General features: G+C 41.9%; 1 protein-coding gene across 2 annotated transcripts in view; it reads right to left on the reverse strand.

Annotated features, from left to right (window-relative positions):
• LOC124268418 (alanine--glyoxylate aminotransferase 2, mitochondrial-like) overlaps positions 1-22303 on the reverse strand; it is a 32294-nt gene that overhangs the window by 1853 nt on the left and 8138 nt on the right. The window contains exons 2-14 of one of the 2 annotated variants that reach the window (XM_046703385.1): positions 17343-17416; positions 16416-16600; positions 15157-15280; positions 14097-14191; positions 12859-12952; positions 10841-10906; positions 7582-7713; positions 6675-6767; positions 5343-5415; positions 4899-5047; positions 4482-4559; positions 4240-4311; positions 1171-1269 (exon numbers count right to left, since the gene is read on the reverse strand). In XM_046703385.1, the coding sequence (XP_046559341.1) occupies positions 1171-1269; positions 4240-4311; positions 4482-4559; positions 4899-5047; positions 5343-5415; positions 6675-6767; positions 7582-7713; positions 10841-10906; positions 12859-12952; positions 14097-14191; positions 15157-15280; positions 16416-16600; positions 17343-17416 (1334 nt within the window). Of the gene's footprint in view, positions 1-1170; positions 1270-4239; positions 4312-4409; positions 4560-4898; positions 5048-5342; positions 5416-6674; positions 6768-7581; positions 7714-10840; positions 10907-12858; positions 12953-14096; positions 14192-15156; positions 15281-16415; positions 16601-17342; positions 17417-22303 lie in introns of both variants that reach the window. The other variant, XM_046703384.1, reaches the window with a different exon arrangement.

Consider the following 22303-nt stretch of genomic DNA (forward strand, 5'->3'; position numbering starts at 1 on the left):
CTGAAACACAGATCAGTGAAGAATGAGTGATCTTAGGACTGTCAGTGAAGGATGAATGATCTTAGGACTGTCAGTGAAGGATAAATTCTCTTAGGACGGTCAGTGAAGGATGAAAGATCTTAGGACTGTCAGTGAAGGATGAATGATCTTAGGACTGTCAGTGAAGGATGAAGGATCTTAGGACTGTCAGTGAAGGATGAATGATCTTAGGACTGTCAGTGAAGGATGAATGATCTTAGGACTGTCAGTGAAGGATGAAGGATCTTAGGACTGTCAGTGAAGGATGAAGGATCTTAGGACTGTCAGCGAAGGATGAATGATCTTAGGACAGTCAGTGAAGGATGAGTGATCTTAGGACTGTCAGTGAAGAATGAGTGATCTTAGGACTGTCAGTGAAGGATGAAAGATCTTAGGACTGTCAGTGAAGGATGAAAGATCTTAGGACTGTCAGTGACGGATGAATGATCTTAGGACTGTCAGTGAAGGATGAAGGATCTTAGGACTGTCAGTGAAGGATGAATGATCTTAGGACTGTCAGTGAAGGATGAAGGATCTTAGGACTGTCAGTGAAGGATGAATGATCTTAGGACTGTCAATGACAGACGAATGATCTTAGGACTGTCAGTGAAGGATGAAGGATCTTAGGACTGTCAGTGAAGGATGAAGGATCTTAGGACTGTCAGCGAAGGATGAATGATCTTAGGACAGTCAACGAAGGATGGATGAGATCTTAGGACTGTCAGTGAAGAATGAAGTGATCTTAGGACTGTCAACAAAGGATGAAATATCTTAGGACTGTCAGTGAAGGATGAATGATCTTAGGACTGTCAGTGAAGGATGAATGATCTTAGGACTGTCAGTGAAGGATGAATGATCTTAGGACTGTCAGTGAAGGATGAATGATCTTAGGACTGTCAGTGAAGGATGAATGATCTTAGGACTGTCAGTGACGGATGAAGGATCTTAGGACTGTCAGCGAAGGATGAAGGATCTTAGGACTGTCAGCGAAGGATGAAGGATCATAAGACTGCCAGTGAAGGACGGAGGATCTTAAGACTGTCAGCGAAGGATGAAGGATCATAAGACTGCCAGTGAAGGACGGAGGATCTTAAGACTGTCAGCGAAGGATGAAGGATCATAAGACTGCCAGTGAAGGACGGAGGATCTTACATTCCCGTACAGTCCTCCCCTGCCCAACAGGATGCCCATGTCCTTGGTGTCCTCCCAGATGTCTCCTACATCATCTCCCGACATCGGCTTCCTCGATTTCTGCAGAACAACATACAGTCTTCCTGAGAATTATCCAGTTATTTTATGGTAACTGCCATTTTTGTTCAGATAGTTTCCCTGATTTCATTGATTGTGAGGAGTTGCCATAGCAACATGACATCAAATGAATACATTGTAATGATTACTGGAAATAACAGGAAACACTGCCATGAATTTCATGTTACATTCCAACAATTAAGAATTTGGTATATGAAACATGAACTGAACGTTTACAATGTGAAAGCATGGATATGTATTGGTATAGGAGCATTCATTGTATGCACTGCTACAGGATTTGGAGGCTGTACAGTGTCAGATTGGAAGTCTAAAGCAGTACATCACTTCTACTAACATTACAGTGCAGGGTTCAGCCTTGTCCAGAATTAAAACCCCTCTCGGGATTCCAGACCAGGAAGGGCGCCAGTCTCAGGCTTGTCTCGATAGTTGACTGAACTTGGATGAGGCTGGAATCATTATGGACCAGTACGAGTGTTGCCAGTTTTTCAGTCATCTGTTAGCTTGTCCTGACTTGAATTTACACAACCCAGATAGCATTTGTAAGTTGGCCCAACGTTGGCAATGTTGGCAAAACCATTCCACACGTTGGGCCAACATCTAAATGCTATCTGGGAAGCTGCTGTTACTGTGGTGCAATACACTCTCATTCACTCACTCACTCCAGACGGACAGTATAGGGCAGCTGTGGAACAACAGAAGCACCTTCCTAAAACCCGAGATACACACTATGACAGAGAGGCTGACAGCCAAATTGACAGGCTGCTTGGAACACGTTCAGTCTCTGGTTTTCACTGGCTACAGTGATCCTGCTGCAATATGGCAGAGAGCAGCGCTGTGCAATATTCGCAGACTCTTGTAGCCCAAGGACTCAGCATGGGTGGCCAAGTCATTTGGGTTCCTCAACGTCACTCACTCCAGCATCTCCATACCTATCATCAGTCCTATGTGTAACAGATCATCAACAAAGTCAAACTCTTCCTGTAGAACTCACTTTGTCTGTCACCATCTCCATACAAATCATTAAACCTTTACCACGCACATCACCAACAAAGTCATTCATTTACTGGGGGTGGTGGGGTAGCCAAGTTGTTAAAGCGTCCACTCATCATGCCTAAGATCCAGGTTCAATTCCCCACATGGGTACAGTGTATAAAGCTAATTTCTGGTGCTTGATAAAGCTTGATACAGCTGGAATATTGCTACAAGTGGTGTAAAACTAAACTCACTCACTCACTCCAGTAGCACTCACCTTGTCAGTGACCATCTCCACACCAACCATCAGTCCTTTGCCTCGCACATCACCCACAAAGTCGAACTCCATCAGTAGCACTCACCTTGTCAGTGACCATCTCCACACCAACCATCAGTCCTTTGCCTCGCACATCACCCACAAAGTCGAACTCCATCCATCAGTACCACTCACACTTGTCAGTGACCATCTCCACACCAACCATCAGTCCTTTGCCTCGCACATCACCCACAAAGTCGAACTCCATCAGTAGCACTCACCTTGTCAGTGACCATCTCCACACCAACCATCAGTCCTTTGCCTCGCACATCACCCACAAAGTCGAACTCCATCAGTAGCACTCACCTTGTCAGTGACCATCTCCACACCAACCATCAGTCCTTTGTCCAGCCTCTCACATCACCCACAAAAAGTCAGAACTCCATCAGTAGCACTCACCTTGTCAGTGACCATCTCCACACCAACCATCAGTCCTTTGCCTCGCACATCACCCACAAAGTCAAACTCATCCTGTAGCACTCACCTTGTCAGTGACCATCTCCACACCAACCATCAGTCCTTAGCCTCGCACATCACCCACAAAGTCGAACTCCATCAGTAGCACTCACCTTGTCAGTGACCATCCCCACACCAACCATCAGTCCTTAGCCTCGCACATCACCCACAAAGTCGAACTCCTCCAGTAGCACTCACCTTGTCAGTGACCATCTCCACACCAACCATCAGTCCTTTGCCTCGCACATCACCCACAAAGTCGAACTCCATCAGTAGCACTCACCTTGTCAGTGACCATCTCCACACCAACCATCAGTCCTTTGCCTCGCACATCACCCACAAAGTCGAACTCCATCAGTAGCACTCACCTTGTCAGTGACCATCTCCACACCAACCATCAGTCCTTTGCCTCGCACATCACCCACAAAGTCAAACTCATCCTGTAGCACTCACCTTGTCAGTGACCATCTCCACACCAACCATCAGTCCTTAGCCTCGCACATCACCCACAAAGTCCTTTTAACTCCATCAGTAGCACTCACCTTGTCAGTGACCATCTCCACACCAACCATCAGTCCTTTGCCTCGCATTCATCACCCACAAAGTCGAACTCCTCCAGTGCCTCCTCGCACTCACCTTGTCAGTGACCATCTCCACACACCAACCATCGAGTCCTTTGCCTCACCTTGTCGGTGACCATCTCCACACCAACCATCAGTCCTTTTTTGCCTCGCATCACCCACAAAGTCGAACTCCATCAGTAGCACTCACCTTGTCAGTGACCATCTCCACACCAACCATCAGTCCTTTGCCTCGCACATCACCCACAAAGTCAAACTCCATCAGTAGCACTCACCTTGTCAGTGACCATCTCCACACCAACCATCAGTCCTTTGCCTCGCACATCACCCACAAAGTCGAACTCCATCAGTAGCACTCACCTTGTCAGTGACCATCTCCACACCAACCATCAGTCCTTTGCCTCGCACATCACCCACAAAGTGGAACTCCTCCTGTAGCACTCACCTTGTCAGTGACCATCTCCACACCAACCATCAGTCCTTTGCCTCGCACATCACCCATCGGTAGCACAAAGTCAGAACTCCATCACATCAGCACTCACCTTGTCAGTGACCATCTCCACACCAATCATCAGTCCTTTGCCTCGCACATCACCATCAAAGTGGAACTCCTCCTGTAGCACTCACCTTGTCAGTGACCATCTCCACACCAACCATCAGTCCTTTGCCTCGCACATCACCAACAAAGTCAAACTCATCCTGTAGCACTCACCTTGTCAGTGACCATCTCCACACCAACCATCAGTCCTTTGCCTCGCACGTCACCCACAATGTGGAACTCCATTAGTAGCACTCACCTTGTCAGTGACCATCTCCACACCAATCATCAGTCCTTTGCCTCGCACATCACCCACAAAGTCGAACTCCTCCTGTAGAACCCGCAGCTTGTGTATGAGTCGAGTCCCCACCACGGCGCAGTGCTCCTGTCTCTTCTCGTCATCTATCACCTTTGTGTCAAAACAAAACCAGGATCATGGCTTGTCAGATGCAGACATACCACCTTACACTTGAAGGGAATTTATCACAACTGATGCTAATCAAACACTATGATAACCTAAAGGAACTGTACTATTAATACTGCTGGCATATCAAGCAGAAACACCCTAAAAGAAAACCCCATTTATCTGGACGATACTCGTCCCAATGGGACTGTATGTGTTTATGTCACAAATTATGGATTAACAAATCAGCAGAGTGTTGTCAGAGTCACAATGGAGAGGTATGTTCTAAATGCAGTCTGTAGATAGACAGGGTTTTGGACTAAGGAGGTTCCACTCCATGCTTACATCCAGAACTTCTGACCCGACTGCACATGCTACTGGGTTGCCGCCGAATGTGTTGAAGTGAAGCGCCTTCCCCAACACGTCAGCGACCTCGGGAGTCGTGATGACAGCCGCCATGGGGAAACCGTTCCCCATCCCTTTAGCTATGGTAACTGGAACAGGGGGAATGCTGAACCATCCGCACACAGAAAACAATGTTCTCACTACATTACAGGAGACCTGTCTTGAGTTGGTTGACAGGCATTAAGAATAACAAGCAGAAGGTTAAAAAATTGGGTTCCACTCCTTTAGAAGTTCGAGAATACATTTTGGAAAATATTGCAAACTTGCCACAAAGGTAAGTTAAAACTGTTCCCAAATCTATGCAATTTATGTAATTAAAGGGGACTGTGTACTATTCACCCCTACAAGCCAAGAGAGGTAAACATGGAGGTAAACAAGTATTACCGATGTCTGGGATGACATCATGCGTCTCAAAGCCCCAGTAATGGCTGCCCATTCGACCAAATCCTGTCTGCACCTAAACAGACAGATCACATTTCCTGTGACATATATTTTAAAGAAAAAAACTTCTCATGGTCATCACAACTACATTAGCATCAGAGAGACATGCAGCAAGACCTGCACTCCCAGCATGGTAGCGAGATAATTTGACATTGGTTATCTATCAGAAACTAACAAACTAGTCACTGATGTCTTACATTAAATGAGGTAAATGATTTGCTTAGGCAATTTACCAAGCCTCAAAATATTTTAGTACAAATATCTGTCCAATTTACAGTCGAGCACCATTGTGTTGAACTCTGGTAACTCGATATCTCGGATGTCTCGATATAACATCTAGGTCCCGACAAAATCCTTCATAATTTATCATTATTCAAGCTCTTTTAACTTGATAGGGATGTCTCGATATTTCGGATATCTCGATATAATTTCATGGTCCCAACAAGCAAAGTTACCCTTTTAACTCGATATTTGCAGAGAAACTCGATATTCATCTACCTTTCATGGGCAAGTGTCCCTCTGAACTGAGGATGTTTACACACGTTTACACACGGTGCGGCATGAATCAAAGGGATGCGGTAGTGTAAACTAATTAGGGCTAATTGAGAGTTGAATGTCTCACTTGTTTGTTATTTAATTAGGATTAATTAAGAAGGATTTAATTAGGAAGTACTCACTGTTACGACTAAACACTACTGATAACGGATTATAGTTTCGAATCAAAACATACTGAGAAGCGTTTTGTTTTCTTTCATAGTGACATGTAATGACATGCCCTGGTCAGATGTCTCGAAGTTCATATAACTCTTACTGTTCAGTTTTGCCTGATGATGGGCCAGAACAAGCCCTGAAATGTTGTACTCGAGAATAAAAAGAAGATGTAACCCAGAAAAAATCTCTATGTTCATCAAATATCATCTTCTAAAATGCCAATCAAGCATTCATATAACTCGATATTTTTTCTGGGTCCCATGAGTTTCAAGACAACTGTGCTCGACTGTATATTACAATAATGAATTCCAAATATTTTGATGAATAATTTCACTGTCAGTTACTGAAAATGTTAGGGTTAATTCTCCCTACATCTACTTCATAATCAGGAACAAGACTTGTCATGCTACTTGGAAATAATGCTCTGTATGCTCTGTTGAAAGAAGGACACCGGGTACCTTTAAACATTTACTGCTGGCATTTACATTCTATAGATAACATGATGGAGTGACTGCCAATTCATCATGACATATTGTGATGCAGGATCTACATGAACAAGCCTACCTCATCAGATACACACAGTCCCCCTTTAGAGCGAACCAGCTCAAACGCTCGTTTTAGGTAGTTCTTGGGAAACTGTACAGCACCACCAACTCCCTGAAAGTTTATTATACAAAATGTTTTGACTGCACCTTCCCTGGAAATTAACTTGAATGATACTTAAGTCACCTTTTGGGGACTGACTGACTGAGTTTGGTTTTACGCCGCTTTTAGCAATATTCCAGCAACATCACGGCGGGGGACACCAGAAATGGGCTTCACACATTGTACCCATGTGGGGATTCGAACGACGAGCCAACGCTTTAACCATTAGGCTACCCCACCGCCCCTCCTTTTGGGGAAGTCATAAGCACATATGTGTATGAATTCTAACAAAACAGAAAACGGGGTCAATGCCACCATTATTTCAGTGCTATGACACAGGTGAGGGTTATGGGATGAAGGTTTGAATGATGTAGCATGTGGAACTTCACCACCTTGGTACAACTGATGGATAAGTCAACAAACAAAACATGGGATCATCGGATACTGGCACATCAAGGGAGATTACTGTGCAGAAAATGTCATGGTTTAGCACTGAACTATTCATAGGCACAGTTTTATGGAAATACAGTGATTCCCAGTGAGAACGCATAAACAGCGACAAATCAACGTCCAACAAGAAGCCTTACAGATGAAATCACACATGAACAAAGTCGACATTTTACCATGTTAAAACTAAGTGGAACAGATTGCCTTCAGCTTAAACATGTTCAATACTCGGTTTGAAACTTCTGTTTCATTACTATTGTACTAGTACGTTGTGACATAAATCATTTCATTAGGTGGAGAAGTACATTTTTTTTATTTCTTTCCAACTTTTGCTTTTCTTTAGTTGGTTGTGTCAACAATTATTGTTGCCTGAATGTACCTGCACAGACTCGGCAAAGAAGGCCCCCACTTTGTCCTTGGGCATGGAGAATCGGATGGTATCTTCCAGCTGTTCCACGTACAGGTCAGAGGCCTCACACTCACCCTCTGCGCAGTTACATGACCGGATTGTCTACAAATATAACCGTGACATACACAGTGATAAACACCAGGGTCAATAGTGATGCTTCAAATGGATGGATGGATGGATGTGTGGCTGAACAGATGGATAGATGGATGGATGTGTGGCTTAACAGATGGATGGATGGGATGTGGGTGGGAGGTGGATGCATGGATGGATGGATGACACAACAGGACCTTAGTCAAAGAAGAGAATTCATGGACATTCACAGCCATCTGGTTTTGATGGAACATCCCCTTTAGTTACTGTTGTAGCTATTTTAGATATGTTTCAGCTATGTTTTTAGCTATGCCCCTTCAACAATCAGCCCATTGGACCAAGCTTTGGTTATGTGCTAAATCCCTTAGACCCGATCTACACAGAAACAGTACAGTGAGATCACAATTGCGAGAGGTCTACCTGACAATACCAGTAAAATATATATCACACATTACTCATCTCATGCATTAGAATCTATCATAAAATATGACCACATATATCAGCTAGTTAAATCATATCAGACCTCATGTATAGCCAGCATCCTGATAATAATTCTTATTAAATACCATGGTAATATATTCAGATATGTGATACAAGATCCCAACCTGCTGTTACCAAGCTATGAATAATATTGCTACAGTGTGCTACCCTAGCACAGAAACAATGTTGTTGTTTTTCACTGTGTACATCAGTGCAGGCTTGGCTGCTCTGTAATGGAACATATAACTACTCGCATGACCAACGTGATTGATTACAAAAAACTTGATATGATAATGTATCAAGCCACAAATTCTGATGACTTACAATTTTTGCTGACTCAACAACAACAACACATGGCCAGCTGGAACCAATGAAAAGTGCGAATGGAAATGTCAAGGAGACAAAGTCACAGATAGACAGCCCTGTACAGACACTGCACAATGAGGAGTCCCACTTTGTTTGGGTTCAGTACAGTCAGCTCTCGTTAATCCGACACTCATTAATCCGACAATCACGTTAATCCGACAAAAAATTAGGGAACCATTTAAAACAGTGATAATTACTCTCGTTAATCCGACATTCTCGCATTTCGACCCCGACACACCAATCTAGCAACCGATCATTGTAAATACATTGTAAAAACATTCGTTAATCCGACAATCAACACAGCCGGTCGGATGATCCGACCGTATGCAAACATCACACATGAAAGGTGATTAGCGCGTGCCTTACTGGCTGCTTAACATCAACGTCAGTGAACATCACACTTGTTAATTAGGAACACAGGATAATTAATTGAGGCGATTTAATCAAGAAATAACGGTAGAAGCGAGCTGTATAAAATGTTTACAACCGACATGAGTTTTCATCACAAGATGTCTGTCACGAGTACACCAGCTGCTAAAGCGACCCCTTGTAGAAGTCACGCCATTGATCAAGAAAGAAATCTCCTTTTGAAGAAAGACAAACCCCAGACAGCACAACAAGAAGTCATCACTTTTGCTGAGCAGAAGTTTGATGTGAAGATTGGACGATCAACCGTATCTGACATCCTGAAGCAGTCTGCTTAGTGGTTGAGCGCCTCTCGACTGATTCCAATGCTTCAAGCTATCTGAGGCCAAAACATCGTTGAACACTTTGCAAACATTTCTGACACACCACTTAGACGTGTTTGATGTTAATGACCATCAAAGACTTTTTCAAGTTATAAATTATATATGTTATGATACACTTGATTGTACATTAGACGTCAACATGTTATTATGGAATTAGTTGTATGGAAACTGTAACATATTCAACATCCGGGTCATAATGGCAGCTGATATGCGGTAAAAACAAACGTGAGTTTTGTGCCAATGTGGTCATGAAATAGATATGAAACTGTTCGCTTATGTGATTATATATGTATGTTATGCCATCTATGAATGTTAATAAATGAAAACAAGTATGTATTGTTAGTATTTTTTATTTCTGTGAATATTTTTACATACGATGAAGATAACTAGATCTACCATTTCTGATATGCATGCAACAGTATGACGATCGTGACATTTAGTAAACATTGATATTTTCACACAAATACATTAATCCGACATTTTCATTAATCCGACATTTTCGTTAATCCGACATATTTCTCTGCAACCACAAGTGTCGGATTAACGAGAGTTGACTGTATTACACAGTGAACCTCACCCACCCCAAGCCATCTAGTCAACTCTCATAGCAAGCACTGGTAGCTGGGGACCAATATTCTGATTCAACATGATTGCCTCATACATGATTTCCAAGGTGCTTCAAAAGTATCAACAAGAAATATTGAATGGTTTATGTGTAATGTTCTGCAAAATAAAACTATATTTGAAACCCAGTACAACTCATGGCCTTAGAAGCAAAAAATCTAAAAATCAAAACAAAATTAGAACTGCAAAAGGCGGTTGTTCTGCACTTGTCAGTTGTCTATACAAAAGGTTCATAAAGATATGAGAATTAGTGCTATAGTTTTATGGATATACAACTTCTATGTTACAATATACATGATGTTTTGGTGTAGATGCGAACACTGAAATGTGGCATATATTGTAATAAAGAAGTTGTATATCCTTAGCACTATTCACCTTGTTTATCACACCAACGTCTAAATGTCACTCAAAGAAAATGAGAATCAGTGTTGAAGCTACCCTCCGAAAACGAACCCCACCATCATTTCAACCAATGTAACTTGTCTTCGAAACTCACACACAAAATTTAATAAATGTGTGAATGGTACCAGTTGTGCTCCTATACATGAATGTGATCAAAACAAGGTTCTGCAGCTCACTCAAATATTTTGGGAATATTATTCAAAGATAAGCACACATACTCCTCACACTGTCCGATATATAAGAGCAATTAATTATTTACATGTCTGGACTAATAACATCACATATTGCTGAGCTAATCATTAACAAAAGGAATACAGTAGACAACAGTCCCTTATGAATGTCACGAATCAACACAAAAACAGTTGCACCAACCCAGCTTACTCCCCTACCAACCTATCCAAAAACATCAATCTATCAGTGAATGTGGGCTACAAAAATGTAAAATATATTGTTTGATTAACCAGTCAAATGCAACAGAATTAGTGTAATGCTTTAATTTATTGTAAATGTCAACCTACCTGAGATGGAGAGTCTCGGCACCTGGCTCCGCCCCAGGGGCCACGGAATGGATCTGGGTTCATCGCCTGGAACAGTGTCAACTGCTGTATGAGGTGGGAAGCAAGGGTTGTGACTAGGATTCAAACTACATCCCCTTCGCCATGCTAGCTGGTCAACTGCTGTATTAGGTGGGAAGCAAGGGTTGTGACTAGGATTCAAACTACATCCCCTTCGCCATGCTAGCTGGTCAACTGCTGTATTAGGTGGGAAGCAAGGGTTGTGACTAGGATTCAAACTACATCCCCTTCAATGCTAGCTGGTCAACTGCATGGGAAGCCTAGGATTCAAACTTCAGCCATGCTAGCTGGTCAACTGCTACATCCCCTTAGGTGGGAAGCTGGTCAACTGCTGTTGGTGGGAAGCAAGGGTTGTGACTAGGATTCAAACTACATCCCTTCGCCATGCTAGCTGGTCAACTGCTGTATTAGGTGGGAAGCAAGGGTTGTGACTAGGATTCAAACTACATCCCTTCGCCATGCGCCATGCTGCAAGGGTTGTGACTAGGATTCAAACTACATCCCTTCTCGCCATGCTAGCTGGTCAACTGCTGTATTAGGTGGGAAGCAAGGGTTGTGACTAGGATTCAAACTACATCCCCTTCGCCATGCTAGCTGGTCAACTGCTGTATTAGGTGGGAAGCAAGGGTTGTGACTAGGATTCAAACTACATCCCCTTCGCCATGCTAGCTGGTCAACTGCTGTATTAGGTGGGAAGCAAGGGTTGTGACTAGGATTCAAACTACATCCCCTTCGCCATGCTAGCTGGTCAACTGCTGTATTAGGTGGGAAGCAAGGGTTGTGACTAGGATTCAAACTACATCCCCTTCGCCATGCTAGCTGGTCAACTGCTGTATTAGGTGGGAAGCAAGGGTTGTGACTAGGATTCAAACTACATCCCTTCTTCGGCCATGCTAGCTGGTCAACTGCTGTATTAGGTGGGAAGCAAGGGTTGTGACTAGGATTCAAACTACATCCCTTCGCCATGCTAGCTGGTCAACTGCTGTATTAGGTGGGAAGCAAGGGTTGTGACTAGGATTCAAACTACATCCCCTTCGCCATGCTAGCTGGTCAACTGCTGTATTAGGTGGGAAGCAAGGGTTGTGACTAGGATTCAAACTACATCCCTTCGCCATGCTAGCTGGTCAACTGCTGTATTAGGTGGGAAGCAAGGGGTTGTGACTAGGATTCAAACTACATCCCTTCGCCATGCTAGCTGGTCAACTGCTGTATTAGGTGGGAAGCAAGGGTTGTGACTAGGATTCAAACTACATCCCTTAGGTGGAAAGCTAGCCATGCTAGCTGGTCAACTGCTGCATTAGGTGAGAAGCAAGGGTTGTGACTAGGATTCAAACTACATCCCCTTCGCCATGCTAGCTGGTCAACTGCTGTATTAGGTGGGAAGCAAGGGTTGTGACTAGGATTCAAACTACATCCCCTTCGCCATGCTAGCTGGTCAACTGCTGTATTAGGTGGGAAGCAAGGGTTGTGACTAGGATTCAAACTACATCCCTTCGCCATGCTAGCTGGTCAACTGCTGTATTAGGTGAGAAGCAAGGGTTGTGACTAGGATTCAAACTACATCCCTTCTGCTAGCGGCCATGCTAGCTGGTCAACTGCTGTATTAGGTGGGAAGCAAGGGTTGTGACTAGGATTCAAACTACATCCCCTTCGCCATGCTAGCTGGTCAACTGCTGTATTAGGTGGACAGCAAGGGTTGTGACTAGGATTCAAACTACATACCCTTCGCCATGCTAGCTGGTCAACTGCTGTATTAGGTGGGAAGCAAGGGTTGTGACTAGGATTCAAACTACATACCCTTCGCCATGCTAGCTGGTCAACTGGACAAAAAACAATTCTTGCCCAAACTGGGATTTTGTCTAAACATCTTATTGTATAAGACTTGATGTATAATTTAACATAGCATTTGATTTAATGTAAAAGTTAATGCAATAAGTGTTCTCGCTATTCACACTACTAACCTGATGGATCCCGAATCCTGTGGGTGTGTTGTAACGCCAGGTGGAGATAGCTGTCAGACCCATCAGGTAGGGACTCATTCCATGGTAGGCGTTCCTGGAAGGATTCAAGACAATCATAGTTCATGTTTTAACTGAAAGAAAACTAAATATGTTTGGGACTGATGTTCCACCTGTTGAATGAATAAAATATTTGAGGGGATGGTGAAATCTTTTTCAAAAGTTGATACAGTTATTAGCATATCGGGCAGAGAAGAAAGTCTGAGCCATGCAAACTACCAGCCAGTTGGCTTATACAACAAGCTATACTATTCACACTTTGCTAAGGATCAAATCATGGATTCAACAGAAAACTATGATGTGGGGACAAATTTGGTTTAAATATCTAAGCTTATTGTAAGTATGGATCAGGTTTCAGTTAGTCATTTTATCTTGTGGATCCCATACCTGCTATTAACAGGTGTTGTGTACTTGTCAGTGACTCGTTCCATGATTTGCAAAATTGGATGACTGGTGCCAGGAAAACCATTTTTATGGTTCCTCATGTATCAGGTGCATAAGGTTAGATTAAAGTGACTGTTTGCCTAAAGAGGGGTTACCATATTATAATTTATCCACTTTTAAATGGATGCAATTTCAAATTATGAATCTGCGTTTAAGTAAGATTGTGAATTTTGTGAACCTTAGCAAAGGGTGAGTAGTATATTAGGCTGTGAGGCTACAAGGGAAGAATGCAAACCAGCCACTGATAGCATGACCCTCCCATGCCGTTGGGTCACAATGACATACAGCCATTTGGTTTATACACCAAGCTATTAGGCTGTGAGGCTACAAGGGAAGAATGCAAACCAGTCACTGATAGCATGAGCACCCTCCCATGCCCTTGGGTCACAATGACATACAGCCAGTTGGCTTATACAACAAGCTATTAGGCTGTGAGGCTACAAGGGAAGAATGCAAACCAGTCACTGATAGCATGAGCACCCTCCCATGCCCTTGGGTCACAATGACATACAGCCAGTTGGCTTATACAACAAGCTATTAGGCTGTGAGGCTACAAGGGCAGAAAGAAAACCAGTGACTGGGGATGAGTAAACGCATGGGTAACAGTTTCCTTTCAATGATTGTGGTTAGTTATTCAGCTCACTTCCACGAGGCAATCAATGAAAAAACCTATTCTTTCCACTGTGTAGCAACACAATTTGTCAGGCCTCATAATAACACCTGTACACTGTACATACCTTAGAGATATAGTATCGTACACACCAGTGTACAACCGAGCCATATGAAGGGCAAGGTCATTCGCCTCGGATCCGCTGTTGGTAAAACAAACAACCTGCAAATTGAATTACTGGCATCATTTCTCTGCGGTATTTTACACTTTATAACTGAGTTAGAGAGTGAGTTTTGCACATTCATTAATGTGGCCAATTATAGCATTTCTTCCTTGAGTTCTTAAGAAATCAAACCCAAGACAAAATGAGTAAACTAATATCTAATTTCATCGTAATGTACATGAATAATATTTTACACAGCGACACAATCTACAATTCCTCTGTTTAATCTGTAAAGTGACCAATTTTAACAGAAACAATATTCCATCATATTTAGTAAACCATGTTTTAGGCAAGACTACATTTGTTTGTTGATGGAATAGTCTCCACTTAAATTTGTCAAAAGCAATAAAAACATCATGTTACAAGCAAAATGCATTCTTAAACAATACTCTTAAATTTTCATGATCTTACTGTATCAATTCAGGCTTTCTTAAGTTAAGATTTTGACAAAAGTATTCTTTCTCTGCTACAAGAGATTTGGTTTGATATAATCCACAAATAACAAATGTGCACTCCTATCAAAACTTAAAGCGCACCCAAATTGTTCATGGCAATTATTGCAAGTTAGTCCAGTCATGTGAAATAACAGGGTCTCTTTGGCTGTTTTGGGTGGTATGGTAGGTCTGCTCCTGGAATCGGTTCTTTGTTCATAGTTCATCTGGTCATAATGTAACATCAAGAATATTTACATGACTGCCGACCTCTGAAGATCGAGGTTAGAATTGATCTTCAGTAACCCATGCTTGTTGTAAGAGGCGACTAACACGATTGGGTGGTCAGGTTCACCGACACATGTCATCGTATCCCAATTGCGTAGATTGATGCTCCTGCTGTTGATCACTGGATTGTCTGGTCCAGACTCGATTATTTACAGACCGCCGCCATATAGCGGAATATTGCTGAGTGTGGCGTAAAACTAAACTCACTACAACTACTACATGACCGGCCAGCATCACTGCCTCACCTTCAAGTTGCCTGGCATCTTGGATGCGAGCTTCTCTGCGTACTCGTGTATCTTGGGGTGGAGGTAGATGTTGGTGGTGTGCCACAGCTTGCCCAGCTGGTCAGTAGCTGCCTTCACCGTCCGCCTGGAGTGAGTGAGTGAGTGAATGTTGCACACTAGACAGAAATATTTTAGCCATATGAATCAAACCTGTAAATAGACCAGAAGAATTCCCTTCATTCTGTATTTTATTGTAGTTGTGAAAACAGAAGAAGCCCCATCACAGATGTTTCTGTAAGCTTTAAGATGAATGGTACTTCGGGTCAGAAAACCTTACTTCCAGACCCTGCCCTAAATCCAGAGACCCTTTTTAGATCCAAACATTGCACAAGTACCAGAGTTGTACAAGTAAAAATATCAACAGTAACTGGCAATCAGTGATAAAACCAAGTTTCAGAATAATCTCAAACATGACCTTGACCTCTGATTGACATTGCACCAAATATAGACATGGTAGGATTTGTAAAGGTATATGCAAATATAATTTTTGATGCTTGAGGACAGATAACCATGTCCCAGAAATGGGATGACATAACAGTAACAAATATCTGATTGTTGTCTTCATAATTTGATGTCAGACCTAAACCTTGTTCATATCAGAAAAAAGATATACAATAAGTTAAAAGAGAAAGTTTTAACAGCAAGGATTTTTGATTGAGATTATTCTTTTTCATCACCTTGGTCCTGATCTCACTGCACATGCCAACAACATTCTACAGGCCTATGTGGAATGACCATCATATCCCTCCACTGCCAAAGCTCTTTCACCATATTTAGGGCGTTGGGGTAGCCTTGTGGTTAAAGCGTTGGCTCGTCACGCCGATGACCCGGGTTCGATTCCCCACATGGGCACAATGTGTGAAGCTCATTTCTGGTATCCCCCGCCCAGATGTTGCTGGAATATTGCTAAAAGCGGCGTAAAACTAAACTCAGTCAGTCAGTCAGTCACCATATTTACTAGAAACATGGTACAACTTCTGTTCAACATGTCCTCAAAGATGACCTACACATTGGACATAAATGCATTGTTTGATGTTGTAGTATTTCCAAAGAAACCTGTATACATAAGTGCCTGCAGACGTGACCATGCAACCTGAACTTACACGGACAAAACCAGTTGAGATTTGACCACTCATAAGCATCATTACAGTCAGCTGATACATTGAGAGTGAGTTACTACAATGGCAGCATCCAGGCTGAAGCTTGCTGTGTGCACTCACGGATGGCAATGTCCAACACTGACAGTGACGATGCCGGCAAACAGGTCGAGGAAGGGTCTGCCGTCTGTGTCGTACAGGTACTGCATGTGACCCTGGTGGACCATCACTGGCTTCCTGTAGTACGTCACCAGCCCCGGGTTCAGGTTCTTCTTCCGGACATCCTTCGTCTTCTCCACACTGATCCCCTGACAACACGAGAACACTTAAATTTACATATTATTACATATCAATTCTTGTTTAGGCCAGAGAGAAAGTCGAAAAGAACAAAGAATTAACAGGGAGCAACAAAACAAAAAAAAACATTTTAGATGGGTGAGTCAGAAAGTTCCTGGTTGTAGTGTTTGTGCTTATTGTCCGGTATGGTCCGGTTTACATCATATTCTCCGGCTATTAAAGAGAACGGAAATGTATCTGCGCATGAGCAGCCTGAATGAGCAGACAAGTAAAGTGCGGGAGAGGTGAACGCGTGTTGTTGTTTTTCTTACACATAACAGCCTTAAATGGGAGCGCACTGAGTGGCAACACCACACTGGTGAGTTCAACATCACTCATAAATGCCTAATGGCCTGCAACAATTTCATCACAAGAGTAGGAGAATGGATTCAAACTGTGTGAATTCTCACCAGGGTCTTCAACCTGGCAGATAAATGAGCAAGTTTAGCTGTAGATTGCCATGGTGCCCTCAGGTCTTAGATACATGAACCAAAGAAAGGAAACCTTCGTCATGTTAATGGTAACACACTTTGGAAACAACATGACATTATCAGAAATATATTTTAACTGTAATTCCCTTCACTCAGTATCATTTGTCTGGAAGTTACAATCAGAGTTCCTCCATAACAGCAGATCTTACCCATGAGTGCTCCAATTTACACATTTGCTATTGACATTGAACTATATTTTGTGTGATTGTGATACGTGTCTGACCTGGTACGTGGGAGGCTTGAAGCTGTGAGCTGGGAAGTCTGGGAGAGGTGCTGTACTATATGCTGCACAACTACCTACAATACAACAAACAAACACATTGAAGGAACACATAGTCACAGGGTCTGTAGCTCACCTGTTGGTGTGGAATATTTCCAACATCTGATCTTAAAGGTTTTGATTGATTGATTGTTGATTAACACTGCACTCAGCAATATTCCAGCTATTTGGTGGTGGTCTGTAAATAATCCTGTCTGGACCAGACAATCCAGTGATCAACAACATGAGCATTGTTCTATGGAATTACGTAGGTGTTCAGTAATGCACATAGGCACCAACTATTACACATAGGTGTTCAGTATTGCACTGTACACAGACATTATTATTACATAGGAGTCCTTTAGTACAGATAGGTGTCCATTATCGCACTGGCAGCCATTATTACAAGTAGGTGTCCATTATTGCACATAGGTGTCCATTATTACACATAGGTGTCCATTATTACACATAGGTGTCCATTATTACACGGGTGGTCATTATTGCACTAGGTAGCCATTATTACAAGTAGGTGCCGATTATCACATAGGTGTTCATTTATTGCACTGGCACCCACTATTACACATAGGTCTTCAGTAATGTACACAGGCAGCCATTATTACCCATAGGTGTTCATTATTGCACTGACAGCCATTATTACACATAGGTGTCCATTTTACACATAGGTGTTCATTATTACCCATAGGTGTTCATTATTGCACTGGCAGCCATTATTACCCATAGGTGTCCATTTTTGCACACATAGGTGTTCATTATTACCCATAGGTGTTCATTATTGCACTGGCAGCCATTATTACACATAGGTGTTCATTATTACCCATAGGTGTTCATTAGTGCACTGACAGCCATTATTACACATAAGTTCTCATTAGTGCACTGACAGCCATTATAACACATAAGTGTCCATTTTACACATAGGTTTTCATTAGTGCACTGGCAGCCATTATTACACATAGGTGTCCATTTTACACATAGGTTTTCATTAGTGCACTGGCAGCCATTATTACACATAGGTGTTCATTATTACCCATAGGTGTTCATTAGTGCACTGACAGCCATTTTACACACATAGGTTTTCATTATTGCACTGGCAGCCATTATTACACATAGGTGTTCATTATTACACATAGGTGTTCATTGGTGCACTGACAGCCATTATTACACATAAGTTTTAATTAGTGCACTGACAGCCATTATTACACATAAGTTTTCATTAGTGCACTGACAGCCATTATTACACATAGGTGTCCATTATTACACATAGGTTTTCATTAGTGCACTGGCAGCCATTATTACACATAGGTGTTCATTATTACCCATAGGTGTTCATTATTGCACTTACAGCCATTATTACCCATAGGTGTTCATTAGTGCACTGACAGCCATTATTACCCATAGGTGTTCATTAGTGCACTGACAGCCATTATTACACATAGGTGTTCATTTGTGCACTGACAGCCATTATTACACATAGGTGTCCATTTTTACATAGGTGTTCATTTGTGCACTGACAGCCATTATTACACATAGGTGTCCATTTTACACATAGGTTTTCATTAGTGCACTGACAGCCATTATTACACATAGGTGTTCATTTGTGCACTGACAGCCATTATTACACATAGGTGTCCATTTTTACACATAGGTGTTCATTATTGCACTGACAGCCATTATTACACATAGGTGTCCATTTTTACACATAGGTTTTCATTAGTGCACTGGCAGCCATTATTACACATAGGTGTCCATTTTACACATAGGTGTTCATTTGTGCACTGACAGCCATTATTACACATAGGTGTCCATTTTACACATAGGTGTTCATTTTTGCACTGACAGCCATTATTACACATAGGTGTCCATTTTACACATAGGTTTTCATTAGTGCACTGACAGCCATTATTACACATAAGTGTCCATTTTACACATAGGTGTTCATTTGTGCACTGACAGCCATTATTACACATAGGTGTCCATTTTTACACATAGGTTTTCATTAGTGCACTGACAGCCATTATTACACATAGGTGTCCATTTTTTACACATAGTTTTCATTAGTGCACTGACAGCCATTATTACACATAGGTTTTCATTGGTGCACTGGCAGCCATTATTACACATAGGTGTTCATTATTACCCATAGGTGTTCATTATTGCACTGACAGCCATTATTACACATAGGTGTTCATTAGTGCACTGACAGCCATTATTACATATAGTGTCCATTTTTACACATAGGTGTTCATTTGTGCACTGACAGCCATTATTACACATAGGTGTCCATTTTTACACATAGGTTTTCATTATTGCACTGGCAGCCATTATTACACACAGGTGTTCATTATTACCCATATGTGTTCATTGGTGCACAGACAGCATTATTACACATAAGTTCTCATTAGTGCACTGACAGCCATTATTACACATAAGTTTTCATTAGTGCACTGACAGCCATTATTACACATAGGTTTTCATTATTGCACTGGCAGCCATTATTACACATAGGTGTTCATTACTACCCATAGGTGTTCATTAGTGCACTGACAGCCATTATTAGACATAAGTGTCCTTTAGTACCCATAGGTGTCCATTATTGCACTGGCAATTTACCTGAGTATCAGTTTGACAAATCTTTACAAACAACATCTGAAATATGTCTTCATGAGTCAATAATCAACACATGAAAAGCTTTACATGAGGCATGTGGCAGAAGCCCTCTATTTACAGGCTGGAGATTCCCACGTACACATTTACCACATTGTATTGAGCTGGTCATGTGGCAGATGTGCACTAAATCATATTTACAATTACATTGTGTATGTTTTTTGTGTCGTACATTTTACCATCCAGCGTTTGATGGAAATCCCTTACAACCCGCTGTCACTGTGGCTGACTTCCTATATTAATTGACCACCTCCGTGGTGTAGTGGATAGACTGTCCACCCGGAGAGCACAAGGTCGAGGGTTCGACCCCTGGCCTCGTCATACCAAGAGGCGTTAAAATATGGTACTTGTTGGTCCCTGCCTGGCGCTTTGACATTATTGGGTACAACAAGGACTGGTCGGCACGGAGTCAGTATAATGTGTCTGAGTGGGGTATTCATGCTTTAACTGCGGCATGGTATCTCAGTGGGCTAGCACTATAAAACCAGCTTCAGTCTGGGCAAGTACAAGCGGTCACACATACACACACATGCACATCGTCATATGAGCGAAATATTAAACCCCGCTAAACCCCATTTCACCTTATCTCCTTAATTAATTATCATATTACTTGACTTTATTTGTTGTGACCAAATTACAACAGATCCTGTAGGCAAGTTTAGCATATACACAGTCTTGTAACCTCTCCTTGTGACGAAGGACGCTGGGGTAGCCTAGTGGTTAAAGTGTTCGCTCGTTAGGCCGAAGACCCGGGTTCGAATCCCCACATGTGTACATTGTGTGAAGCTCATTTCTGGTGTCCCCCGCCGTGATATTGCTGGAATACTGCTAAAAGCGGCATAAAAACAAACTCACTCACTCACTCCTTGTGATGAATCATTTCATTCCGTGGTACAGTTGGTAGTTGTGCATGTCTGCCAGTGTAAACATAAAGTCATATGTGTAAACTGTCATATAGTGTAAACTGTCCTCTAACATTCATATAGTGTAAACTGTCCTCTAACATTCATATAGTGTAAACTGTCCTCTAACATTCATATAGTGTAAACTGTCCTCTAACATTCACAGAGTGTAAACTGTCCTCTAACATTCATATAGTGTAAACTGTCCTCTAACATTCATATAGTGTAAACTGTCCTCTAACCTTCATAGAGTGTAAACTGTCATCTAACATTCACAGAGTGTAAACTGTCCTCTAACATTCATATATTTTTTATCCTCACTCTAAGAAGGCTAATATACTGAACAACATTAGAAACGCACCACCCATATGATAAGAAATATCCCCATCTCACTGAAATGTACCCATGATATCTGAGCATCGTCGGTGCATTTTAGTGTGGTGCGTATCTAATGTTGTTCAGGATACTCCAATGAACTCGCACATGATGATAGTCAGTCCTTGAATAATCAAACATAAATCTAAATCACATATTATGCAACAAAATGTTTTTAAATCATATGAAATAAAATGTATATGTATGTATCAGGTGAATTCAGTTTGATAAATGAAACATAGCGACACTCCAACGCTTCTGAGGAGACTCAATCAAAAGATTTCATTCAAGAAATCAAATAAAGAGGCATTTGAAATCCTCTATGCATGCTGTGATGAAGTCACGCCTATCCAGGTCATGTCTGCATACATGAGTGAATATTTCATATTTTTTTAGCAACTTTGAAAACTCACTGCCTCTCTCTGAGTCTGAATATGCCCCTGCAACATCTGTATAACAGGGAAGATTAAACAGGTTACATAGTGACACACTTTCCAGGCAGGCATTTCTTAGACTGATAAAGGAGGACATATACATTTTTATATTGCAATGAAATAAAAAAAACATATCCATACAAAACAGAGTCGCTAGCCGCCATATAGCTGAAATATAGCTGTGGCGTTAATCAACAAACATACAAACAAAATCGACAGTACAATTCTGACTATATCATAAGCATGTGTTTAGGTCAAAATAGTGATGATACCAGGTGTTCATTAAAAGGTGAGTGTATCCTTTCACACACACAGTGTGCGAAATGGCCACTGGCCCGCTAGCCCGTGGCTAGTAAAAATCCAGTCGGGCCAGTAAATCTCCACAGTCACTGGCCCGACTAGCTAGTGAATTTTCATGGGGTCATTTTGTAATAATATCACTCTCTCTGATTTGTTAAGGTATAATACACTTTTAAATCATGCAAGATTATGGCCTGATAAAAAAATGTTCACCATATTAGCAGCCTAATGA

This window comes from Haliotis rubra, unplaced genomic scaffold, assembly GCF_003918875.1.
Source record: "Haliotis rubra isolate DU_JTF1 unplaced genomic scaffold, ASM391887v1 Scf138, whole genome shotgun sequence".
In the NCBI taxonomy this organism is placed as follows: domain Eukaryota; kingdom Metazoa; phylum Mollusca; class Gastropoda; order Lepetellida; family Haliotidae; genus Haliotis; species Haliotis rubra.